Source organism: Paramormyrops kingsleyae, chromosome 21, assembly GCF_048594095.1.
Source record: "Paramormyrops kingsleyae isolate MSU_618 chromosome 21, PKINGS_0.4, whole genome shotgun sequence".
Taxonomy (NCBI): domain Eukaryota; kingdom Metazoa; phylum Chordata; class Actinopteri; order Osteoglossiformes; family Mormyridae; genus Paramormyrops; species Paramormyrops kingsleyae.
Genome location: NC_132817.1, coordinates 8025872 through 8053569, shown reverse-complemented (window position 1 = coordinate 8053569; position 27698 = coordinate 8025872). Strand labels below are relative to the sequence as shown.

General features: G+C 47.6%; 1 protein-coding gene across 7 annotated transcripts in view; it reads right to left on the bottom strand.

Moving 5' to 3' along the window:
- The window catches only part of arhgef4 (Rho guanine nucleotide exchange factor (GEF) 4), a 70629-nt gene extending 44635 nt beyond the window's left edge, over window positions 1–25994 (bottom strand). For 2 of the 7 annotated variants that reach the window (XM_072704318.1, XM_023822298.2), the window contains exons 1-2: window positions 24847–25994; window positions 21760–21789 (exon numbers count right to left, since the gene is read on the bottom strand). In XM_072704318.1, the coding sequence (XP_072560419.1) occupies window positions 21760–21789; window positions 24847–25020 (204 nt within the window). In that variant the 5' untranslated portion in view covers window positions 25021–25994. Of the gene's footprint in view, window positions 1–6334; window positions 6516–18983; window positions 19138–21759; window positions 21790–24846 lie in introns of those variants that run through there. The other 5 variants (XM_023822294.2, XM_023822296.2, XM_023822295.2 and 2 more) reach the window with 4 other exon arrangements.
- Window positions 25995–27698: the final 1704 nt, after the last annotated feature.

Sequence of the window (27698 nt, the reverse complement as noted above, 5' to 3'; positions counted from 1 at the left end):
CAGTGGTCACGTTGTCCTACACAGGGGAGGTTTCTTCCTAATTGTCTCCCTCTGTTAATGTTTTCCACTGGGTGTCTACAATGACCTCAAGCAAGTTCAAAGAAGTGCCACACTTGTTCTTGTGCAGTGGACTGGAAAACCCGAAATAAAGCAGATTCTGCACAGCTCTGCACATCCACACACGTACAGGCAATGGATAGTAAAGGTGTTTTTTGAGTGATTAAGCGGAAGTTGTGTTAAGTGGAAGAACATCAAGAACAAGCTCTTCAACTTAGCGACAAATCTGCATTCTGCGCATTCGCTGAATGCTGTGCTTCTTCAACACGGAAGGCCACCTACAGCTGCACATGCCGCACACAGCCTCTCCCATGTATGTACATGTACACGCACTCAAACACGGATTCACACATTGTAGAGTTACCAACAGATATAAGGAGGCACAAAGACAATGAGGTGATGTGTCATCCCCGTGGTGACATCCCATAGCTGCAATTCCCACCGGGAACTCAGTGAGTCGACCATTCCATTCAGATGATCCGTTACGCTGCCCAAAGGCGCCAACAAAAGTTACATGGCTCGGACATAAAGACGGCCCTTTGTCACAGCGAAGCCGCCAGTCAGCCCATGGATAGGATCAAACACTGAGCCCTCACAGAGCTCTCAATAAAAATAACAACAGCTAGGAGCCGGCAGGACCTCCATCTATTATCTTCACGATTCCAGAATAACTAGCCGACATGTTTTGTATAAGGCCCAGGGGAGAAAATGGCTTCTTATTTTTGGCGGAATCAGATAACTGGAATAGTAAAGTTCCCAAACATTCGCCATTAGCTGTTTACATCACAGGCTTTGCACACGCCCGCATTCCGAGTGGTAATCTTCAGCACAGACTCAGCGAAGAAGGCCGTCTAATGTCTGACGAATTGCACGAGAAAGGGTCAGCTGTGGCCAGCTGAGACCTAACCAGCCAGAAGCAGAAGGGGAACCTCTGGGTAAGTTCAGCAGTCACCAGAGAGCACCTGTATATCTGTGAAACACCTGCCCTCATGCTCTGAATAATGCTTATATTGGTGTGATCTGTTTTATAAATCGCCACTCCAGTAACCCAGAGACCAAAGCTAATACCACAGATCTCCACCCGTGCATTTCATTGCCTGTTCAGCATTTGTTTACTTTCCTATTTTGTTTTTGTCATCCCAGATACTAGACTTTGTGTTTACATGTGTTGCTCTGGCACAACCCTGCCCCATCCCAAGAGATCCCTTAAGATGGAAATATTTCTAACAAATCTGTTGCCTCCTGCCTAGTCCCTTTGTCATAGTGTCCACATTGATTGCCAAAGCCACCGCACATATTTCATGATGCTCTTCTAGTACAGGGAAGACAGTTGAGTAGACGGTTGAAGCAGAGAGATGCATCTTAGCTTCTTGTCTAAACATGCCCTGTATCTTTCTTATAACAACAGACTCCTCCCGGAGACCTTCACATCTGGCACCAATTATGTAATCAAGTACCGTCCATATTAAGTGATCCACCAATGAGCTTGCCCATCTTCCCATGGGAGCAGAGCCTTCTCACACGCCCCACTCCAAAACCGTGGTGAGTTATCTGCCGCCCCCCCCCCCCCTCCAATGGGATACCATTTATTACGGGGGGGGTGAGTGAAAAGTGAGGATCTCCACCATGAGCCAGCAGCAAGCTATTCACACTCCTGTTGAACACGCGCAACAGACACAACAGCCTGCAAACAAGAGCAACCTAGGGACAAGCTCTGCCTTTCACCACGTCAGCAGATATCTTTGTGGGAAACAGTGGATGCAGTGATTCCCCCCTGAGTTCATTATCCAAGCCCTAAAGCGGTGTTCCTAGAAAGAGCAGTCAGTACAGGATGCACCCAAGCTTATCTGTTCCCCCCATCTACCACGCTAGATGCAGACAAGGCACAGTGAGCTCCAACACCAAATGACTTTTATGCTGCCATATTATAACCTTCAATGGCTTACCTGGAATCTTCGAGTCGCTCACAGCCTTAAAACTTTCACCGGCTTGTCACTTACACCGGATACCTCGGCGAGGAAATTCAAGTTCGGTTAGATGCAATTACCGAGCTCCTCCCTCAACCTCCGTCTGAACTGGCAACGTTTTTGTTCTTGTGGGAATCCCGCGCCTCAAGCACTGGGCTGACCTTCAGTTTAACCAACAAATGGGAAACTGAAAAGAAGTGGCTCAGTATTGGAGTACTTAATGAGTTAATACATCTATCTCCCAACTACTCTTTTAGAGTAGGATCAGGTAAGAACCTGAAATCTATCCCAGTAGGGCACAACGTTGGTGTAAAGCCTAGACAGGCCATCACAGGGAATGTAGATGCACAAACCCTTTAAGGGCAATTTAAAGATGCCAATTATCCTAACAAACCCCCTGCGAGTGGTTAGCGGTGAGCGGCTCAGTGAGCCAAATCTCTTTGTCTTTGACTGGAAGATTGCTGGTCTCACTCCCTGCCTGAGCAGAACAGTCACATGTCTGTGAGCCCTTGAGCAAGGCGCTTAACTCCCAACTCCACATTGGCAAACCCTGTACTGTGACCTCCAAGCTACGGAGGGCAAGATGGAAAAGGCAAAGACATGTATTCCAGTGTCTGTACTCGTGCAAATAAAAAGGAATGAGGAATCCTCAAGGTATGAGGCACCGTCACTACCCAATGAGGTACCGTGCCGCCCAGAGTAAATGCAGTGAACCCGTACACATTGCGGGGTTTAGGGGCTCCCCTTAATTTACTTAATCTAAAGCTCAGCCTTGCCAAATAAAGACAATTGAATTCCTCTCCGCCCTCCCTAGGGTAGGGAAAGAATTATAAATCACCAGTGAATGAGAATGCGTGCTCTTCTGTGACCGTGGCAACAGAAATGGGCAGAATATGGGAGGAGCTAAAGGGCTGTGAAGGTTCAGTGTGCTGTGTATCACCTGACTAGATAGGATGGCCAGATATCCTCCATTTTTCTGGTAAACAAAAGCACTGGTCTGTCATGCTTTAATGAATAAGGGGGTGATGCATCTATCCACAGCCCCTGGAGAAGCTGTCATGTGTCGCTGTCTTCCCCCAACCCCCAGCACACTTGTTATTGCCCCCCCCCCCCCCCCAGCAGCTGCTGGGGCGAGCCCTGCCACATGCCTGAATTCCCCTTCCCCACAGTCATGGCCACACCCGATTGGCCCTTCCATGGGAAGCCTTAGACTCTTCCCTCAAAATAAGGGTATAGGACTGGGGTAGTAAAGTACAGTATTGTATCCCAAGGTCTAAATTACGTCAGCAACACAAAGTCAAGGTTCACTGCCTCTGATGCTGGGGGAGGGGGCTCCTGGCATTAAAATTGGTGAGCAAGGCTGGTGATGATGCTTCCATCACACAGTCTGGATGCCGATACCCCTGGTATAGACAGTTCCTGGTATACATGCACACCCACACACATGTGGCATGCGAGACAGGTCACACAAACACTTCAGCATAATCCTCACCCCTGTAGACACCCACTCTCCAAACAATTCCATTCACCTGCTCCACCGGCAGCTGCACACATGACACATCTGGATTTTCAGCACGGCAAGTGAAGACCCGCCTTCTCCACCCCATGTGTCATGCAACCCGCAAAGGTGTGGCAGGGACGGCGTCCATTGTGTCTTCGGCTCCCTCCCTCCCACACACACACATATCTTTCTGGGGACCGTCCATTCATTTCTGTCATCCCAACAATGACAACCTTAACCCATACGCAACCCTAATCTTAGCCATAAGTAACCAAACAAAATACAGGATTTTTGGCATTTTTAGTTTATTGATTGCACAGATTTTTTATGAAATTCTGTTTCCCCTTGTAGGGACTGAAAAAATGGTCCCCACAATGTCAAGCTAACAGTCCCCACAATGTAATATATATATAACCCCCACACACACACACACTCATCCTGGCCAGGAATGTACAGGCATCACTAACATAATGTTACGATGGCAGGTAAGGACAAAGAGACCCAAAACAAACACTCCTCCACACCATGCTGGATCTTGGCGAGGGGCCAGTTTGAGAACCGTGCAGAAAAGCGTGTTTGGGAACAAACAAGGGAACCATCTAAGTGCTTCCTGGACCCATTCCAGTTCGTAGGGCTACGCCGCTCTCCGGCTGTGTGTGGGCCCTCATGTTCCTCATGTTGTGCTGGTGAAGGTATGATGGGGAGAAGGTCATTTTGGAGAACACTGCTTAGCAGAGGGTTGGAGCGAGCATTAGGGCGAGAATCTGAAAAAGGAGCCGGCATGAGACACTCGACCACAAAAGCAATCTAAAGGTGATGATGGCAGTTAAACCTGCTCAAATGCTCTTCCATCCTAAAAGAAATGCACCAAACCTACAAATTAATGAAACTCAAGAAACCGACCCACCCCCCCCAGGACCGAAGCACTGTTGCACTGCAGCTGAGAAGAACTTTAGCTGCTAATAACAATTGGGGTAACAATGTTAGTGGAATGCTGGTGAGTACATGCCCTGCAACGTTCTGGAACGTTCCAAGGTGTTCCCTTCCTCGTGTCCTGATCCTGGGATAGGCTGCAGCCTCCCTCAAACTTGAACTAGATATGCAGTTATGGAAGACCAACTAATGGACATATGGATTTCCAGGGAAGGATGCTTCAGGGTAGGAAAGGACGCCTTCATCTCGACAGTAACATAATTGTTTTTCAAAGCCTAGGGACTCCTGGATCCTGAAAACTCCTTTTCCAGGCCAGAGGGCAACGAGAGACTACAAGAGGTATAATGACTCACGAACTGGACTATTAACAAGATGACTAAGAGCCTGCATTCCAAGACACGTAACTGCTTTTGTACACTTAATAAGAACAATTTAACTATATATTATCCTATCCAGCAGCGCAAATGTGCAGAACTGTAATTCTAGCCCATCTCTCTGGATGAGCTGGCTACAAAACTCACTAAATCTCCACTAGGCTTGTCTCCACACCCGTGGTTACCTGACAGTCACATGTCAAGCGACTCCCACCTGCTCCCCAGGATCCTGGACGTACAGTATGAGGACCTAACAGGTGATGCTCCGAGCTGGGAGTGGAAGAGCCTGTTGCATTAATGGATAATGTTGCTATGCTGATGCATGAGCGCAGGGCCCGGCAGTCCTGAAGACCTTGACGAAGAAGGCACGGCCCATCATCTGATCAACCCTGCAGGCGATTTGCTCAAGCTAGTCATCATCAACCACTAAGATTTACTTATTTAGGTAGTGAAAGAACGCCTTGAACAGGAGTTGCAGTGTAGCTTGCGGCCAGCCTGTATTCATGCATACAGATGCGTTCCACTCCTGTCCCTGCCTTAGAGCAAGTTTCCCAAAAATTAGCAGGATCCGGGGGGAGGGGGGGGGAGGGGGAAATCAACCAGAGAAACAACAAACCTAAAGCACGGATTATGTTTGCAGAACCTGGCACTGGCTACAAATGTGAATCCGTTGGCTTATCTAAAGCAGATTGCTAAAGAACAAACTTCTAAACGTCAGATGACGCACATCGGGTACCTGGCAGCCTGAGTAGGGATAGACGTTTGAGGACATGCGGTAAGCTGTTAGCTCATATCCCATCCTGGTGCAGCCCACTCACTGAAACTCTCATCTACCGTAACTGGATCTCTTAATGAACAACCTTAGCAAGTGACTGCAAATACCTTTTTGGCTAGAAAAAGGGAAAGGCTTTCTCACTTAACTAATTCTCATGGATACCAGTGCGCTACTCTGAAGTTACCCTCACTGCTCAAGAGCAGATGGGTCTTCACCGATCGCCATGGCAATGCAGAAAGTGGCACTGGCATGCAAGGCCCAGGAAGGGGGAGCAGGGATGGGGGGCAGGAGCATGAGAATGGGGGTGTCACCAGGGGTGGCACGCCATCCCCAGTGCGGCCCCCGGCGCTGTTGTGGGTGGGGGGTGCTGGGAGGTAATCACAAGCTCCCAGCCGAAGAAGAATCACAAGACCCCGAGCGAAGAAGCAAAGACTCCGACCAAACACAGGGGACAGTGACTGTGTCATCTGGTTCCCAATGAAAGACAAGCCGCCATTCCCATGCAAATATGACCACGCTTTCAACACCCGAAAAAGACCCCCAGCTGGACAAGGCTTGACCAAACTCTACACATATGTAGAGAGAGTAGAACAAAAGGAAGAGCCTCTCTTTGCAGATTCCCGGCACTTTTCACAAACTCTCAGTTGGGTTTGGGGCAGAGAGGAGAAGTTTGGAAAAAACAAAGAGCATTCATCCTAGGGAGAGAGAGGATGAGGAAGGCCCTTACCTTGAAGAATCTGCGGAGAAAGCACATTACGCTGAACATTTCGAGGGCGATGTGGAGAGGGAGAGAGCGAGCGAGGGAGAGGGGGAGCGGAGAGGCCCCTCGTGCGCAGCCCGCGCTGGCTCCACTCTGACAGGCTGCCGGCAAGACACTCACTTGTTGCTGTTTCTGACTGTCTCAGAGAAGAGCAAGAGCACGACGAGAGCGAGGGAGGGAGAGAGAGAGAGAGAGGGGGGGGGAGAGCCATGCCAGAGGCTCAGGCTGAGGTGTTGCATAACAATGAGGACTTGGCTGAGCAGGGCTGCGCTGGTCTGCACAGGCGGACGGGGATTTCGCTGCCGGGGCCTGACTCCTTAGCCATTTAGTCATTAATAATTACACCCCCCCTCCCCACCCACCACGTGCTACATGCTAATGGGGGCCAAGGAGACGAAGGGGGTGGGGCGGGAAAACGGACAAACTCGTAGCAAACCCAGGGGGGTTCTGTGAGGGATCAGAAAGGGGTACAAGAGCAGTGGGCCCCTTCGTGCTCCGACCCCAGATGAAGATGCAAGTCCTGCCCCTAACCCCACCCCTAACCCCGCCCCAATCCACCACAACCCCGCCCCTAATCCCACCCCTAACCCCGCCCCTAATCCTAACCCCGCCCCAATCCACCACAACCCCGCCCCAATCTACCACAACTCCGCCCCTAATCCCACCCCTAATCCCGCCCCTAATCCCAGCCCTCTCTGTTTACTGATGACCACACCCTTCAGCATTCTGGGGTTCTGCTCCGGTTCAGCCTACTCCAGATACAGCTTAGAAGGATGTGCAGAAACACGTCAGGGCAAACTGAAGTGATGTTCAAAGCTTCATGTAGCAATATATATGAAGAATATAAAGAATAAAGAGTTTGACCACCAACAGAATATTAAAAATTTAATTGATTGAGAAAATAACAAAATCTTGTTTTGATTCATGAACTGTAATTTTAGTGATACTATTAATAATATTACTGACTACAGTATTCTGAGTGAGGTTATTTAGAGTTGTTTACAACTATTTTCAACTGTGGTTGGAAGTTGCACTGTTTTGTACAGCACAGTTATGTATACATTATTGTCTTGTATGTACATGTTGTCTTATGTGTAAAGCCGTTTTAAAGTCCCAAACAAATGGTATTTTGTTTCATTGAATGGCCTCCTATTTTGAAATGACCATAAAGTTTGAAGTGAAAATGCTGCTGCCCTCTACTGTGGGAACATGGTAGTGCAGTTACTGAAATCCAATCAGCCTATGTAATACAAAGCTTTTCATTGGTGCCTTGCTGGAGTCTGAGGTGTAAAAGATCAACAGTATCATGCAAAAATTCAGAGCTCTGTCAGTCCTGTGTAATGTTCTTCTACTTGCCAGGCCATGAGAAGAATACTCGGGATCACCGGAGAGCTACAGAATATATAAGAAGTGACACAACTGTCACGGCTGAGCTGATTTTCTCACATGATGTTGGAGTCGGTGCCCTTGCAGACACAGGCTAAGATAAGAGACATTTTCATGCTCGTTCTACTTTATCAGTAAAATAAAAACTGGATCGAAAGAAATATGTTAAAGCATTGTGCGACCAGTTCACAGAATTTGAAATCAAATTAAAGGATTTTTTAATTTACCATTTGTGCAAACAGCCCCTCAACCCCGAAATATGGCAAAATCCAAACATACTAAAGAAAAATGATCTACAGCTTTTGCCGTCACTGGGTTTGGGTATCGTCTGGGTTCTTATCTGGTACCAGTGCTAAAACCATTAATTCATTATTTTAATACGGTGCCTGAATTGGTAACTTAAAAAAAGCACTAAACTTAGGTTGACAACAAGAAAAAATGGCTTTTTTTATTTCTAAAGCAAATTTGAACAATAAGCCTATACTGTATTAACTTTGCGCCTTAAATCTACGAATATAAATACAATACACTTAAATTCATGCAATAAATAAAACCTAACCCATGACAACTACTATAATTTAACACTAAATAACTTAACACCTTAAATATATACATATAAATTAATCCAAAGTACTTAGATTTACAAAACAACGTCCTGGTGTCAGAATCCTTTAGACTGAAATACACATTAGACCATTTAGATTTAGGCTTATTAATTGTGTTTAGCTTTTGCCTGTTGCCTATGTGAGGTGTCTGCTGACATCGGAGGATGTGACCACACGTGAGGTGCAGTGATGCTTCCATTTCCTTCGCACCAGAGGGCAAATATTTCAATCGACAGCTGTCATTTGACAAGCACCGAAATGAGGCAGCATTGCAGTATGGGCTCATGCATACCAATCGTATAAGAATGTACATGTTTTGGTAGTCAACCCTAACTATCACACCACCACCCCCCCCATCCCCCCCCCATGGAGGTATTCCCTGCCTGGCTGCTTATGGCTGCACGCCATTATCATTACCTCTCACTACATGTGACTCCTGATATTTAAGCCACCCTCCCAGACCGTCTAATACTTGGTGTGAGCCCAGTAACCCCGAATAACCCTGCAGGATAAACAACCAGGAAGCCATTGATCAGCGCATCATGGTGGCAAGTGAGTGACACAGATATCTGTAAACCTGCCCCTGATTGGCGGGACACTGTGGTGGAGTAGGGGGCCGCAGAAGACGGATGGACAGTCCAGAAGTTTGAGATCGCCGAAGTGTCGGAGCTTGCCAGACATGTTATGCAACGTGCGAGGAGTGTATCATCCGGATCAGAAGCATGACAAAGCCGAGATAGGCCGGCCTAATGGACAAAGGTTCTGCAGTCACTGTTCTATTCATAGCTCTCCAGTTTCATCCATCTCCCACCGCCTTGGACAACAGACGATTCACTCCCCCCTCCAGCGTCCACTCCGGCAGTGTCTTCCCTCTTTGGTTCCTACGGCGACGATAATGAGCCCCACACTTACTATCTGGGAGCTCCTCAGTTTGCGTCCAGTCTGGTAAAACCCTGGCCCACGGCCAGCACTCCAGTCAGTCTGGAAATAAGGCCAGCCCATTTTTTTTTTCCAGAGAGTTCCGCCCTGGGGTGCAGTCGAGCCTCCCTCCCCGTCACTCGAAGGGCCGTGACAGCTTCCATTGTGGCCTGGGAACAGTGGGGCTGGTCTCTCCGCGCATAAACGGCCCGCAGACTCTCGGACCGCTTCCCGCTTCCCCTCTGGGCGAGAGCTCTTCAAGATGGGCCTGTGGGTTTCCTGACCGACAGCTCGCCGTCACCGGAGACAGGGGGACGCGACCCTCTCGCCATCGGCCAGACCCCCGGGCAGATTCCCGCCAATCACCGCAGTGGCCGGATCCCTGTCGCCTCCGCCCCACTTGGACCCATCACACTCATTTGTTCCACACTGACAACTGACATCTACAGACACAGCCCCTGTGCACACAGATAAGAAGAACTTGCTTATTTCCTCCATGTCGGAAGCTGCCAGAACAGCAGTAGGCTACCATAGATACTGTCATGCATGAATAAACTACCATAGATATTCCACACTATTGAGTCATTATCCTGATGTAACTGTGGGCAACCACAACCCAGATCCATGTGCTACGGTCACTAAGCTTGGAGTTTTTTTTGTAATTTCTGCCCTTTTGACCTTTGACCTATGCACTGGATGGTGGTGGGCCGGGGGGGGGAGCAGTCTGTTGCTAATATCTGACCTGTACTGAGAAGCCGCGGACCCCTGCTGGCCACGGGTGAAAGGACACGTTTACTGTTCAGTTACAATTGATATAAAACTGTGTGCATCCTTCTAGGTGCAGAACGTTCTAGGTTTATTCTATTTTAATTATGTTTTGGCAGCACACACTGGGTTATTTTTTCTGGCAAAAACAGGTAAGATTAAGTCCCGACCTACAAGAGGAGCGCTTGTTTTTTTAAGCCATAATCAGACTTTGAATCCTCACTCAAAACAAAAAAAAAAAAATCTAAGCCTTTGAAAAGCTACATGAGCTTTAAGTTCATCCTCGCTCTTCTTTTAAGTTGCTGGTTTGGCAGCCTGGTGCCGGTCCCTTAACGAACCGGGTGGCCCGTGAGGCACCACAGAATGCGGTGTGTTCTATAGCACAGGACGCGTTGCAGGAAGCCCGACGCGGAACCACGCCCCACCGGCAGTGCCTGTCGAGACACGGCCGCCTCGCCGAATGGGCACATTCCTCAGCGGCTGCCAGCGGACTCACCCACAAAACCGGCGGCGAGAAGGAATGACAGACGATTCGGGTCAGATCGTTGACTCACACTCTATCAATTAATATATAAGAACAAAGTCATAAATTCCAGGCAATTAGTCTTTCTCAGGTATACTGCAACCGTTTCAAAATAATTTCAGTCAAGCAGTACACAATCGTCACTGTGAAAATTGGTTTCATAACAAGTCTTAACAGGCATCCCATCTTAGATATATTGATTTTAGGGTGGTAGAAGCTTGTCTGGGGGGGGGGGGGGGGGGGGTGAGCAGTGCCGAAGTTTTAGCAGATTGACATGTTCCGCGGCTGTCAGGGCGAGATGCAGGATGTCTGACTTAATGCTCTCCCTCTCTATCCAGGTACTATTTACTTCTACAGCATAACGTGAAACAAAGCCGGAAACAAAAGCTCCAGAATCAGGTCGTAGGGATTCCAGGAATCACAGGGATGAGGATTGATCATGCGAACCCTAGGTGGTGTCACTCCAGTGTGCCATTCACAAAGCACTCCACCTGAAAGGGAGCGTAATCCGAATCAACAGCAAATACACATTTGTGTTTACACAGGCAGCCGGGTTAAGCCAAGTAAACAGGAGAATGTGTAAACCTGACCAGCTCTAGTCACCCACATCAAAGGCATTCTGTGGTCGCACAAGTTCTTGGCCGGAGGGATGCTGACGGTGGCAGGTGAGGACAGCGTTTCACGTGCCCCCGTGCTGTGCCCTTGGCGAGAAGCAACACGCGGGGAGAACGCGGGGAGAACGCGGGGAGAACGTGGGGAGAACATGGGGAGAACATGGGGCCGCTTCTCACATGGGTCAAAAAATGCTGTCCACCTCAGGACCAGACTGGAGCACCTAATCGCATCCCCAAAGGCCAACAAACCCAGATAATCTGTGAGAACCTTGTTATGTGATATATCCCGCTGCCGCTGATCTTTTCTCATAATTGCGCGAATGTTCCGGCCTGCCTCTAGCCCCCCCCCGCCCGCCCGCCCCCCCAACCCAAACCATTTCTCAGAGGCATGGCGTTGTTGAGTTTGCCTGGACTCCACAGCACGGAGAGGGGTCCGGCGGAACAGTGGATACTTTGGAACGACACGAGCCCCCCAAGCAGTCGGATGCGGAGCGTGAGAAAGCTCCAGAGCCCCACAGTAGTACAAGACCTCCTCCCAAGGGCTCCGCCCCCCTCCCCCCCACGCCCTCCTCCCTGCTCCCCCCCACCACCCACCTTGCCCACGATCTCTTTGATCATTTTCAGCTGTTGTTATGGGCAAAGAGGCCCCTGCTGGTATGAATTCTGCTCAGATGCCAGCATGGGTGATCTAACCACCTCCAAGGTTCAACACGACACACTGAGCGTTATGTTTCTGAGAACCTGTCCACAAAAAAAAAAGGAAACCAAACAATACATGGACATTACGGAAAAACAAACAGATATTGCCTCCAGGATGAAATAGATAAATGGATAAATGAATGGACATCCTACTGTGATCAAATCCGCATGATGCTGTTTGGTTTGTTTGAGGGCAGGACTCAGAAAACAGCACATCACCAAACAGAACCAAGATGTGTGCAATAACATTGCCCATGTAGGCCTGGGAAAACAGAGTATTCTGGGAGCCCCTCATGCTGCATGCTAACACTGAGTCTGGACTGTGTCCAGTGAACATTGCTCTTCACATTCTCTTCTCACACACAGCAGAGCACAGCGATGATGGCCACTTAGCCTGCATACTTGCATTCAAGGGTCACTGGTCTCTTCCATCTGGTCCTTTTATTGAAGAACTGACAGACCACTCCCACGTGCCCTGTGATTGGCTACATGGTCACATGATGTGACATTATTATTTCACTAACAGTGAACCACAAACCTCATTAATTCCACTCTAATTCTCATTGCTCCCAATATCCCTAAACTGTGGCCTCCATCAAAACTAACAGTCGAGCTTGTTTCAATCTAACTGGCTTGTATGCATTTTCTCAGAGGTTTTAGAGGTGAATACCCATAATGATGTTACAGGCAGAGAACCCCGCTCGTGTAACCCTATGCAGACACACTGACAGCCAATCTGTGCACTGAATGCAGGTGAAACCCTATGTAATTACAGGCCATTAAATTCAATGACACAGTGGACAATATGGACGCTTCCTCGCTTACGTTGTGGTTACGCTCCGATAAACCTATCGCAAGCCGAAAATATCGTAAGGTGAAAATGCATTTTAATACAGTACACTTAACCCAACAAACATCATAGCCTAGCCTAGCCTACCTTATACATGCTCAGAACACTAACATTAGCCTACAGTTGGGCAAAATCATTAACACAAACACTATTTTATAATAAAGTGTAAAATATCTCGCAATTTATCGAATAATGTAGTGAAAGTAAAAAGCATTTACCCACGGTAAAGTTGAAATATCATAACAAACACCATCGTAGCCTAGGAATCTATCCATCTATTTTCTGAAACCGCTTACTCCCACCTGGGGTCGCGGGGGGGACTGGAACCTATCCTGGGAACAATGGGTGCAGGTGGGAACCAACCCTGGGCAGCTGCCAACACACCTCAGGGTGTGCACACTCATACAGGGCCAATTTAGACTCACCAATCAATCTACCCTGCACACTTTTGGACCGTGGGAGGAAGCTGAAGCCCCTGGCGAAAACCCACGTGAACACGGGGAGGGCATGTGAACGGCACACAGAAAGGAGCCGGGACCGGAGCCGGGACCGAACCCGCGACCGAACCCGCGACCGAACCCGCGACCGAACCCAGGACCTTCGTGCTGTGAGGCAGCAGCACTGACCACATTCCTGTATTAAAATTTTTAGGTGTTTTAGCTGATGGAATTCAAGACGTATGTCCAGAATATGTGTTCACTGGTTAAATGTAGATTGTGAAAGTACTGGGTAAAACTATCCAGTGTGGAAACTGGTCTTCTGATAGATGTGGACTGTAACCATTTAAAGGAATGTTATCCATGGAGATCCCCCCTTTCAGGGTGAGTGAGGAATGGGCTATGGGGTGGGGGGGGGGGCTGTCTGTACAGAGCCCAGTGTGAGAAAACCCATTCTCCGGGTCCTGAGAGATTGAAGCCCTCCCGTCTCCACGGTAACTCCGTCAAACAGAGAATAATCAAGTGTTTGCTCCCCATTTGCATGACAAATGAGGATCTTGAGCCTCATCCAATTTCGGTGCTTGAAAATCCTTTGGAGGCCCATCTATGTAAAAAATGCCATCTCCGTCCATTTCTTTCTTCGGAAAAACAAAGATCATATAAATGTTATTTAGCTAACGGATGCCCAATTAAATCGGAGTCAGCATCCATGCAAAGCAGAAGCTCCGAACGCCCATGTCCGGTCCGTGTCAATGGTGTGGTTTGAGGCTTGTGGCTTTATTCTGCATTTCAGGCCTCCACATCGCAGAAAAACAGAACAGCAGGGTCCTCATTCACCCTCTTCATCACACTTGTGTGGTCTTGCATACATTACGAGAGACTGGTGATTCTTTAACCAGGAAACAGTTTTTTTTTCACATGACCCTCATCAAAAACAGACCATTATGGCTCATCTAGTGGAGGTGTGGCGACTTAGTGGAGCGGAGCTCGTTACTTGAAAAACAATGGCTCCCAAAACAACACAAGTTCCCTTCGTCTGCATTCAGGAGACCTCCGTCTCAATAGTAATAATAATAATAATAATAATAAAAAACATATAATCTGCTGGTGCACATGCGAGGAGATAAATTCCTCCACGCCAGCTTACTGTGACCAGGTCTGAGAAACAAAAAAACATGCAGCCAAATGGCTCCAGGAAATATCAATGAATAATTATTCGACAGTCCTGATCAAAAGACTAACATAAATGTGCTGTATTGTGATACCATGTAAGAGGCATGTCATTGACTGACCTCTACCACAGGTCCTTCATGACAAGGCCACATAGCAACAGCATCTACAGAAGCCAGAGGGAAACCAGACATCACTGGCACAGGCTCACGCTATTATCCAGCAAACTCCGCGAGGAGTTTTGTTTGGCCGCGGTGCCGTTCGGTCTGGCGTCAGAGCCCTCAGCGACCATGGGGATAGCCGTGCTTTTGTTCGCTGGGGTTACATTTGGGGGCTGCTGATCGGTTGCCTTGGGGGGCTGGAAGGGGGTACAGTGACAGGCAGCCTCGGCCGAGGAGGACGGGTGCAGCGACACACCTTGCACCTCCATCTGGGCCTCACACCTGTTGAGCTACACGTCACACTCTGCATGCGGTTCACATTTGGACTCTGTGCTTGCCCCCCCTCCCAGTATCCTGGCCCTCCCCCGCACGCTCAAGGTCAGCCAAAAGCAAGACGCTCGGAATTCAAATAGCAAAAAAAAAAGGGGGTGGGAGGTTGGGGGTTAAGAATATCTATTAGCAGACATCTCCTGGTGCGAATCAGTCATATGGCTGGACTGCAGCCCTGAATCTCTGCTTTCTGATGCCGTGCTGCTTTTCATCTGGCCGTGGTGCTTCGCCGAGAGCTACAGACGGAACATTACTGGAATCAGAGGGGCGTGCGTAGCGAAACGTGCCTTCACAGCTGCCACTCGCCCTGGACGTCCCCGAATCACCCCACTCCCGAGGTCTCCACCTGAAAGCCATCTCTAATCATCCGCTCAGTCACAGAATCCCACAGAAACCTCACAGAATTTAAATAAATATTACTAGAAAATAATCAATTTAAATTCTTAAACTCATACCTGAGCATTCATTGGACGCTCGGCTTAACTGCACTTACGGCAAGTTGACTCCTTGACAGCATGTATGTCACTCTGGACAGAAGCGTCTGCTAAATGTGCAGAATGTAATTAACGTTGAAAATATCATATAGCAATTTTACTCATTGAATTACTTACAGTGTGATGGACTGCCACCGCATGCTGGGATAGGTTCTAGGTCCACCCTGTAGCTACACATTCTGGGCCCCCTGACCAAATGCCACCTTGGGGCCCCCACCCCCCTTACATTGCATAATTTTATAATTTAATGTATTCAAAGGCCCCTGTAAAGTGCTGAAACTAGATAGGTGGTTGTAAGGTGGATTTAAATTAATAAAAAATAATATTTATTTTTGACCAATCAAATCTGTTCAATTTTGAACAATTTATGTCTTCCTAATTCATAACGATTTTGCCCAGGATTCAGAGTTGCTACTCATCTAAACGTAAACCCTATTGAGTTGAGAAAAGCAGGCAATTCAGTCGGTATAATTAAGCTTTACTGTACCTTGCGCCAGGATTGCTAAAGCTCAACTCAAAGGGGCTGCCAAATATCACAGAAGGGGGTTGGGTGTGCGGCTGCCCCACGCGGACGGAGAACAATTTGTTCCAGTTGGTCTGGCATCCGGCAGCTGGTAGCTGTCAACACCCAAACGCCGCTCTACCCTTGAGCAAGATAATGAGCCTGAGCTACATAAGGTCACTATTCTGTTAAACATAAAGTTAAAAGTGTAACTTTGGACATGTTGCAAGTATCTTTGGGTAAAACCATCCGCTATATAAAAATAACATAAATAAGACAGTGAAAGAATGTGGGAGGGCTATGGCGGGACTGAGCCTGTACTGGAGAATTGGGAGAGACTTCTGAGGAGAAAGATCTGGGAGATGCAGAAGGCTGCAGCCATAGAGGAGAAACTGCTCTATAGCTTTTAGCATGTGTAGCTAAAAGAATGTCCTGAATCAGCAGCTATGCTCCAACATCCAGGCTCTCCCAGGATGCCGACAGAGACCGGAGGTCTCAAGGAGTCATCCTCTCGGGTTCATGGCTGTGCGGTCTGGCTGCCACCGCGGGAACCACGCCGCAAGAGCCGCGGTCACCTCTGCTGAAGGACGTCACATGGATCTGGATGTGCTTCTGATTTGATGGGTGCAACAAGCTTTACATAAAAGATGACAAGAATGCCTGGACTCACACAGAGAGATAGTACAGATGGGACACGGTGTAGCTTGCATGCCACATGCCAGGTGAACTTAGCTCTGTTTGAATTGTACTGGATTAAGTTAGAGCGTGCAGAAGCCGTGACTGAAATGAGTAGACAGATAACCCTAGAGGGAAGGCTCTTTGTTGTTCATTCTGTTGACATGCTGAACCCTAAGCCTGTCCTCAAGCCCCGCCGTGATCCCCGCTGAGGTAATGCTGGATTGGGTTATGGTAGCTGTCCCGCTACCAGAGCCACATGGCAACAGGCGTTTGACACGTTCGCGAAGTTCTAGGAATGCAGAGTCACAGGGGCATGGGCTACCGAAGAGTATGGAAGGTTCCCCTGTTGTCGTGGCAACCCACTCCCCTCTCTGAGCTCAGGCTAAAACAGGCCCCCTTGTGACTCGGTGGTGGGTTGCCCTTGGGAGGGTTAGATGACTGTTTGGCCAGTACAGTGCAGAAGGACGTGGGAGAGAAAAACAGAAAGAGAGGTAAAGGAAGAGAAAGGGGGACTGCAAAAGAGAGGCAGAGGAGACGAGTGAATAGAGCGAAGGGGCACAAACACAGGAGACGCCATGATATCGCTTACATCGAGGGCAGCACAAAGCAGGAACAGTCAAACTATGACAACAAAGGCAACATGAATCATCCTTCAATCTAAATACCCATGCCCCTAGCACCAAACCGTAATCTTTGGCCTTGTGGGACACTGTAACTATACCGGGGCATGTTCTTGTGTTAAGCAGGAAAGTGAGCAAAGCAGAGAAGGGCCACACGAACGGTCCTGTCTTTCACGGCTCTGGCCAATGGCAAACCCTGCATCCCCACCCAACTCCATGCTATGTTTGTCATTTTAAACCCCCGGCTCTGTCATCATTCAGCTCATCGAAGGGCTTAAGTGTGACAACAGCTGCTTCTGATGGTTGGATCCTCCTGCCAGAGCCCTGGAGACCTTTGTGTCTCCAGAAGAACATGGAATAACAGACGGTCCAGAAGATTTGGGCCGCCTGACTGGACAGGACTTCACTGCACGGTTTCACTGAAATGACTGCTGCAGGACTTCACTGCACGGTTTCACTGAAATGACTGCTGCAGGACTTCACTACACGGTTTCACTGAAATGACTGCTGCTGGACTTCACTGCACGGTTTCACTGAAATGACCGCTGTCAAAGGCACACGGTAAGATATTAAAAAGGTAACAGACATCACTGCTGCTGTCAAACACACACAAACACACAGACACACCAGAGCAGGCCGGACAGTTATCCAGTTGAGGATCCATCCAGATCCACTCTCATGATAACAACACAAGGAAAACTCACTGCACATGAATGTTCTCTGACCTTATTTCTTTTACGTAGGGCTGGTTTATGAGCTGTTGTCTTTCATTTTGCCAACATTGACTGTCTGAAATCCTGACAGTACTTGCAAAGTCTGCTCTTGATTTGCAAAATGAGTCCCTCCTGATAAACGGAATAAACAGTTCGATATTTGAGGAAACTTTATCTCTGTCTGGTTCAGAGGTCTTGCTGTTTAATGGAATACTGTCTCCATACATCTCAAAATATGTCTCAAGTGTTCTCTAGCTACAGATGGGACAGAAGCAGACATCCCAGGGTGTCTTCCTGGGTTTTGTTCTATGTCTCTCTCTCTCTCTTTCTTCATGAAGGGCCCTGAGATACATATCTTAGCAGGCCTTTTCAAACGGTTATCATTTGATCACGCACATCTTGTGCACCCAGCTGCCGCAGTTACGGGATGCAGTGGTCCATTGACAGCTCTTATTGTTTCGCAGTGTCTGTGTCCATGAGAATTCCGGAGAAACACTCTTATATCAACAGAGCTCTGAAATATCCCGAAAGCACTCTTCCCTGCCAGCGTGAAGAAGGTCTCGCAACAGGAATGCGAGCCTTTCTCTGCACGGAGCCTCGTTCCCAAGCCGAGCTTGGCTGCCGGTCCTCAGGTCTGTTATGGCGACGTTCCATATCGGCTCCTGAACTGTTTGGCCCGGTCATGCTTACGCCGTACAGAACATAGCATAGGCAAGAAAACAACAACTCCAACAAACAACTACATAACACCACAGGGGACTAATTTAACAAAGGCCGGCACAGAAGGAGCACCAGGAACCGGGGCTTGGCTGATATGGAACCACTGTCATAATGCTATCTGAAACATGTCAGAGGCTGAGCAGACCTGCCCTTTCTTGAACACCAGTACCAGTAAAAACAGGACCCATCTACAAAATCCCCATTACATCAACGCTCCCCTTTCCACAAGACACGATTACCTCTTATATTCAGTTTTGTTAGTTGCCTAGTAAGCACTGTTATTTCAACTGACTCAAAAGGTCGGCAATTTACACAACTGACAACATTTCGAGTTATAAACTACGCTCATTTCCCTTACTGGTCTTTGAACTCACCACCTTTCAGCCATGAGCCCACCTGCCATCCACCTATAGTGCCCCTCGCCCCCTTACCTGTGGCACGGGTCCGCTTGCACAGCCTCTCCCGGGTACCCCAGTGGCCGCTATTCCGCTCTGCGGTACGGCGTGGAGGATCCCGCACCCCGACATTACTTAAACTACTCATCAAACTGAAAGTGCCATGCTCATGCTCCAGTCCGTGAAAAGGAGAGGAAGAAGAAAAAAAAAAAAACAAGACGGGGAAGAAGCCCATCCCCAGAGCAAAAAAAAAAAACAGGAGAAAACAAGTCTGTCCAGAAATGAAAAATCTCTGAGCGGCAGAACAAACCAATCAGGAGAAGAAACAGCCTCTGGGGGTGAAAGCATGAGCTCCAGCGTAGCTCGAGGATAGGTAGGGCAACCAGGGTTCATCCCCATTCAACCGGAGGTGTTTGTGAGGCAAAGAGGGTGCTGATTGCCCCCCCAGCCAGACCGCGGACAGGTGGGACATGTACAGGGCCTACAAAACCCATTCCAACCCATTCCAACACATTCACCATGTGTTGAAAATCCACTGCACCACGAGACAGTGGATCCATGTCCGGGACCGGGGTCTCCACTAACCAAGACGGGAAGGATTTTAAATCCCTAAGCCTTGAAAAAAAACCCTAGAGGAGTCAGAAGCACACAAGTAAAGGAGCTTTAAAGAGTAAAAAGACTATATATTTCCTTCCCAGAAAAGCCTCTGCTGTTGTACCGCAAAGCACTTCAATTTATCCTGCCCTATTAATAGAAGCATTCGATTTACACAAAAGAATTCCACTTTGAATAAAAGCGCTTAATAGATGAATAATAATGCCAATGCGCATGCGGTAGCCTGAGAGGCAATTGTCTACAGGGTAAGTAGGGCATATGAATCAGTCAGTGGAGCAGCTGAATAGGTCTGGCACCACAGTGCTTTCCTGGGCACCCTCCCCGGCCAATGAAATGCCAGGAAAAAGATTCAGTAGCTGTGGGGGGTAGGGTGGCATGACGGAGTCGTGAAGAGCATTTGAGGGGCCTGCTGGGCAGTGACTCCTCCCTTTCAGTGATCCACACTTCCACCGATACGAATACAGACTCCGTGGCCAGTGCTTCCTGGACGCTGGCAGACCCGTGACCGGCATTCTGTGATCGAGCGACCTTCTACCACTTCAGACTGTGTGATAGGTCACCGGGCAGACGGCCAGTCTGGACAAGCCTGGAGCTCTGGTTGCCGGGAGGAATCTTGTGAAAGAAGGCCACTGGGTACCAGTGGCTGAGTACCAGGACACGCCGTCTGTCACAAGGCGGCGGCTCATTTCCTGACTTTGCCACGCTATCCTTCCCGTCACCGAAAACTGAGTGACACCTGGCATCGACAGCCGTAAACAAAAGCGATTTACGGAGCATGTTTTTTCTCGTTTTCTCTGTCACTTGGTTTCCAGGCCAAGAATTTAACCCCAGATTTGCAGCATGATCTTTGAGGTCAAACCAAGGCAATCACAAGGGGCTGCATTGTTTACCCAGAGACCATTGCAGGCTTTTGCCCTGCCTGAGGTCTCCTTTGACGTGTTGGGCCTTTCACCCAAAGCCAAGGTCCTCCCCCTCACCACATTGCACGTTCCTGCTCTGCCGAAGGTCAGAGACAGTGTGCTGTGGAGATACTTGACTAAGGGGAAGAATTTGCGAAGCCTTTGTGACCCAAGCATGGCGTATCACCACTAGTGAGCTGTTAAAGAGCTTTACCGCTAGGAACCTCCCCCACATTGTCAGAATAAAACGACAGTAAACGGTTTACAGAACAAATGCACCATTAAAGTCGAGATCTCCGAGATGCATTTCAAACATACTGCCCTCGATGCCAAACATGCTTCAGGTCACGAGTTTGACAAACAAAAACAACAAGAGGTACATCAGACATTCCACTTGCATTCTTTTCCGCTATGTTACTACAAGTGGCTCCGCTACGACGGGGGCATCATCGAAACCAAACGGAACCCAAGCAGAACCAGACTCCCCGCATGACCCTGACACGCGGAAACACCAATGGAGACGTTCTCATCTCATTCAAGCTGTAGAAGACACCTTCATCAACAGACACCTTGAAGGTGGCTTTTCAGGTACGGTATCATTCTGTTTTACCCACAATCATGTGCAGTGCAAAAACGAATACATTTGGATAAAGTAATGACTGATTCAATAATTCAGAATTCAGAATATACCTATATCAGCTTTTACCTGCAACAATTTAATCTGAATTTTAACCAGCAGTTACCACTGTATGTGGCACTATATTGGGGTATATTGATGACATAAACAATATACAAATTATGTAATTTCATAGTTTTAAAATAATTGTTCTGCTATTTCCTTATATAGATGGTCTGGAATTGCTGTTATGGAAGACAAACATGTGCTGCTAGAGTCTAAAACGCAGAACACCTGTATAACTCGTTAATCACCATCTCTAAGAACCATTCTGTGTACAAACACCATTTCCGGCCCTCTGTTTCCGGTAACGGGCACTGACGACACGCTGCAAACTGGGGACATCTCTTTTTCGAGAGCGGATTCCCACAGCCTTTGTTTGGGCGATATTTCTGTTGATTCAGCTGGGAGTGTTTGTCGGCGGAGAGGATAATCACTGTTGCTTTTCTGTTTCTGCTTCGGGCCTACGCCCTCATTTTGCATATTCAGATAAAAGAAAATAAAACTGGCTCTTTAATATAAAGGCGAGATAGCGCTTACTGAACCAAAACGTTTGTGGATTATTAAACAAAACAGGAAAAAAAAATTAGAAAGTGACTGTAAGGTCAGCAAGAAAGCTTACCTGACCCCTGGTTTGTGAGCATCCCAGTCTCTGCAAAACAAACACGGCAGCGTATTAAGCAGGGTTAGGGTCCGTTGCAAAACAAAGGAATTTATTGTAATGCTACTGCAAAATATGCGAACAGGCTGCCTTCCTCCCAAAAGGGGGTAAATACATCAGCAAACTTGGCTACAATTTTTCTTCTCTACTTCACAACCCTTAAAGTATCCTGGCAATAAAAGCAAGTATTAAGCATTTTTAAAAAATCCCTTAAACTGTTACAGACAAGCTGAGAAATACCACACCCACGTTTCTTAGTTGCAAATCGTTCAGTCTGTTTATCGCAATCACCTTGCGGCTCACTGATTCACCCTGATATCTCTTACCTTTCCGTAAAACATATTACGCAGCATGGATGCATATTGGAAACACACACTTCTCGACCTGGTGTTTCTAAAACTTTGGAACATTTTAAGTATTCCGTGCAAGAGCGACCCTAAACCTAGACGTTTCCAGGGTAATTTGACACTATGAAAGTCTTTCACTTTTAAGAAAACCGGTTCACGTGTCTGACGTGATTTGACATGCCACATCACACTGCTTCACAAGCTGGTGTGAACTGGCACGCTTTATGGGGAAACTCCCACCGCTCAGTCTGTCTGCCAATTTCCCGCCATTCCCGTTGGCGAACGTGGGTGTTTGGCAAGGATGATGTGTGCCGAAAGCTCGGGGGGGAGAGAAGTTTTGGTACGGTCACCTTTGACCTCTCCTGCAGCTGTGTGATGTCACCAACTGATCCAGATCCCCTGGCAGACGCAGCAGTTCCGGCAGGTTAGGATGCTAAACTTGTGATCGGAAGGTTGCAGGTTCAAATCCCATGCTTGGTAGTGATTTCACCACTGGTTCCATGAGCAAGGCCTTTACCCCCCAGTTGGACTGGGACTGTCTGATCATACTTTCTCAAAATGTTGCTCTGGATAAAAGCTTCTAAATAAAAATAAAAGTAAAAATGTCATGCTGCCATGTGAAAGGGGGTCGCTGAGCTGCTGCTGTCAGGGGCGCAGAATAACAAGGCAGACACTGAGCATATCTTTGGGCATTAACCCCCCCCCCCCCCTCCCCTCCCCTCCCCCACAGCAGTTCAAGTATGGCAGCGGATCAGACCTACCCAAGATACAGGTAATGTCGAGAAGACAGTTCTGGTCACCTGACAGCTTTGACGTCAGCTTCTTTTTGGACCATGACGAAAATAGCCGTAACTGGTCATAATTTGCCAAGTTATACTAAAATATCCACACAAATGTCTCGACATGCTCCTGCTTCACTACAGTACGTCTAGAAGTAAAATTTTCCTGCTTCTAGCATAAAAAAAACAGTTGTTTATACTTTGATGAAACCAAAAAGCGTACGATTCCATAAACAAATAACTAGAATATGTATGTTGTCACCAGCGGCGCTACTTGGAAATCTGGGCCCCCTGACAGAATGTGACATCGGGGTGGGAAGTGGCTCAGGACATTTAGTTGACCTGACCCATAAACTAATATTTTGGGGCCTGTATAAAGTGCTGGGCCTCTCTTGGCCCTTCGATGCCCTCCGACGCCCCTGGCTGGCACCATGCCTCCTGAATGTTTATTTTCCTACAAGGGGTAATGGCGGAAACTTCCGGAACCCTGCATGTCACAGACGGATCGTATCCTGGTATAAGTCATGGTGAGCGGCTCCCTGACGTGCAACGGGTGCTGTCAACAGACCCAAACGGACAAATGGAGAGGCAGGAGCCGTGTCGAGTATAACGAGGCCGGACTTTTATTTATATATAAATCACGCTGCTATTTTTAGAGCAGATGTGGACCCTTTTGGCGCTCTCGCAACATCTCCGCTGGCATTTTAATCTTTTACGCCACCGGCGAGAAGCAAAAAAGGCCGTGGCAGTTGCGGCTGAAGACTGGTTCTTATTCTGTACACTCCCATGAGTAAACCATGACACCCGGGTCCCTTTTGGTGACCCAAAGGAGCCTCAGGCCTCCAGGCTAAATGAGACTCTGGGCTCCCCGGCTTGCCATGAGTCACAGAGCCACATCCTTGCCTGTTTTGCCATCATAAAATAATGCCCGTTTGTAGCAAAGCGAATGCCGTTCTTGGAAAGTCTGTAGTAGCCTCCGTAATCACAAGCAAGCCAGCTGTATTCCCTTTACAGCTTTTTAAACTTTCAATTTGCATGCAAGATCTTGCCAAGATGTACTTTAACTATTCCGTAACCAATTACCCAGCAAGTGTGGAGATTATCACTGGGGATAAATGGTACGAGACAGAGTACAATGTGGATGGGATGCCAGGCCATCACAGGCCACTTTTAGAGTCACCAGTTCACTCAAACCAAGCTCCTGTCTTTGGGCTGTTGGGCCACGGGGCTACCTATCGAGTCACCATTCTTCGATGTGTTTTTTTTGAGAAACTGAAGCCATCTGTGAGTGCTGAGGTGCTCCCCACCACGGCTTTAAGCTCATACCCGCCTGTACCCCGTTACCAGAGCGTTCTCATCAGGCTTAGATGGGTGAACAGCTCTGACACATTTCATCCAGGCACATTCTGGACATAAATGAATTCCTCTGCACACTAAGTTTAAACATCCTGACCTGTGTTGCGTCTATCATCCCCTCAGAATTCACCAACCCCCCCCAACAGATAATAGCCTCCTGCCGACAACAGGACTACACAAACACAGGTGAACAAAAATGTATGATAACCACCTTTCAATTCACTTAATAAACAGATAGGTTCCCTGTATATGTAAATACACATTAGTACATATCCATAACACATCACCCATCCATTGTAATCAGAAGTAATTACTGATTATCCAAAATAATTACCAATTATAATTGTCAACTGTTTACTTGTCGGTATGAGGAAAGAGTTTGCCGCTTGGTCGTTGGTGGTAGAGCTGATTATGAGCAACCTTGGACAAGACGTATAATAACGAGTAAACATCATAAAGAACCGATTATCGGGTTTCAACATTAAGATACTATATGGAGGTGATGAACTCCAGCCGACGGCTGGGGGCAGGATGCGTAGTTTCGTTACCGCGAACATCCCTCTTACCTGGCATAACTTCAGTACAGTCCAGCAGAGAATATATGCTGACAAGGTGAATTTGGCCCTCATGTAACGCTCGGGCAAGCAGGTAAGGTGCATCTGCACCTCATCCAAATCACCAGCCGGGCTCCGCTCGCCATCCTTCCCGGCGGAGGTGCCATGTGCGACGCTGTCATCCATCTCTTCGCCCCTCTTCCGCCCTACATAATTGCCCAGATTACAAATCGGAAATAGGTTCGGCTCCGAATTACGCTGACAGTGTTAGTTTTCTCGCATGCATAAAATTTCCCCCAAAATGGGAGCTTGCCTCATTTCTAACGGTGTCTAAAAGAAAGTTTAAAAAAAGAAAAAATAAATGCACCACATCCCAGGTCTCGCCTCATTAATACTGAAAAGCCTTGACAGGTGTAAAGTCTTTTTTAAAAACAAGCACTGAAAGAAGCTGTTGTTCAGCGATTGTATGGAGAACAAGACAAATACAGTCCTGGAGTACAAGTCCCGCAAAAAGCATCCAGGACTCTTCTTGCCAAAGAAAAAAGAAAGAAAGAAAAAACGGGGGGGGGGAATTAATTCCTCTTCGTGGGTCTATCGGTATGAACTGCTAGAAAGATGCAGGCGACATGCAATACCGTTGGCATTTTAACATAAGATGCGTTTGACAGATTCTGATGAGGTGGTGTCGTGTGTATTTCAGGCGGTGCTGCAAACATCTGCGTACACTAAGCTGAGTCACGGCGCAGGAGAAGCTGTTGACCGCCGGGCAAGTCAGCGGACAAAAGGGGATCGGGTATCCTCCCCATCTGACCTCCTAAATATTAAATGTCGTTCAGGTGCTGAGCTCGATCGTCCGGGAAGCGATGCTGGCAGCAATGCGCATTTTTCAGACTTTTCGTTTTCCGCAAACGCGTCTTGGCAGCTGGAGCTGGAGCCGCGCAGCAAACTGCACCGGGGAAAGTCTCACATCCTTCGCAGCCTTGCAGGTGTCCGGGGGGCTTGAAAGTGCATGTCACTGATCGTTGCTTAAAAAGGGCACATCCCAATCCCAGTCTCCCTCCTGGGGATCAGCCCAGCTGCGTGCACACAAACCGCCGTATTGTTTCTATCCCCTTCCCTTAATGCTGCCTGGTCCCGGGACATACTATGAGCTGACTGGTCTATTTCACGTGTGATGATCCTTTAGCTGTTAAAACTTTTATTTTTTTAATTTGGGAAACATCATCCGTTTAATGCGCATAACAGATACTCCTCTTCCCCCAACATCTTCTAAAAAAGGGGCTATTAAAGGATATAGCGCGTGGCACGCTGACAAATAATTCTAATAACACGAACAGAACTTCGTGATTCAGCCCCCAAAGACATCGATGTACTGTAGACAGACATTCTGTCAGTCGGGGTTAACATACTACCCAGTGGCGTAGGAATCTGGCCAGGGGTGTATAGCCCATAATATTTCATTTGGATTCATCCCCCCAATAAATACAACTTATTAAAGTTGCCCCCCCCCCCCCCAAATATCAAACTCCGTTGATAATAGCGACAGGCCTACATTATACTGTATTAAGTTCACTGTAAATTTAAAATCCATGGGTTTTAGCGGGCCAGTATGACACATCACTGAAACTTTGACTTGTAAATATATGAGTGTCGGTCTGGGTAAAGGGTCGGTGTTGCTGAGACCATTTTCTGACCTATTTTCTCCACTAGCGGGCCCAGTCGTACTTCCCAGCACAACAGGAGTCCAAAGTGACATCATCCCCTTCCGATTCCCCCACACCCTCTAGTTTAACCCTTAACAACCACACTACAAAACTCATATCCGAAAAAATTTATTATTCATAAATGTCTTTATTTATAATGCACCGCATACTTTACATTTTTACTACGTTTTAACATAGCGGATTCAGGATATGACCAAAGAGTAGAAAACGTTTTTATTACTGTATGGTTAGTGCAGAAACACTTCCTTTAACAAAATTTCATTTTTTAGTATCTGCCCAAAAACGCTATTTCAGGAGAAGGTGGCACGTTCTATAGAAATAACGTATTGCACTTTAAGGGTACTAAAAACAGGCATGCAGACGTGAACATTCGTCATCTTCACAAATTAGTACTGTGTTTTTTAAATATTTATCACATTAAATCGCTGTCGTGATCAGCCTGACGCTGCCGTAGCATGCCCAACACGCGGAACAAAGTAATTACCCCATATTTATTTAAAAGAGAAAAAAACATCCTGAGTGAACACATTTAATGCATCAACGCTGTGTTTGGACCTTAATATACCATGGTGTTATTTACAGAGGAGCACAAACCATGTCCATGAAAAAACTAGGGAAAATATAGCTTGCAGCTGTTTACATATCTTTATTACCACGCCTAAGATAAGTTTCCTCAAGAAACAGAAAATGCTGGTCTGTGCGTGTGATAACCATTACTGGTCAGCGGGTGGCACAGTAGTTAAATGACCGGACGTGTTCTGAAAAAGTTTCGGGCTCAGTTTCTCCGAGGGAATTGCTATCATTTAGTGAGAATGGAGAGCAGTCTCTCCACATGTGGCAAGAAACGTACCTATGCCTTATGGCTCCACAGCAGAAACCAAGAAACACAAAAATGCAGAATTATCACGGAGAGGAGATTCAGGTTGGGGAGGTAGGTGTTCAAATGCATGAGGAAATGCCAGACCTGGAATTTTCCAGAGCTCTATATCTTACCGTGCATGATAGTGCACCTCACTGTGGAAGAAATTTCCGCAGTGAGGTGCCTGAACCCCCCTCCCCAAGGCTGGCATGAAACACCAACCTTTCATTTACTGCCAGCCTTTCGCAGAATGGAATCCCCCCCATCTCCACCTGCTCTCA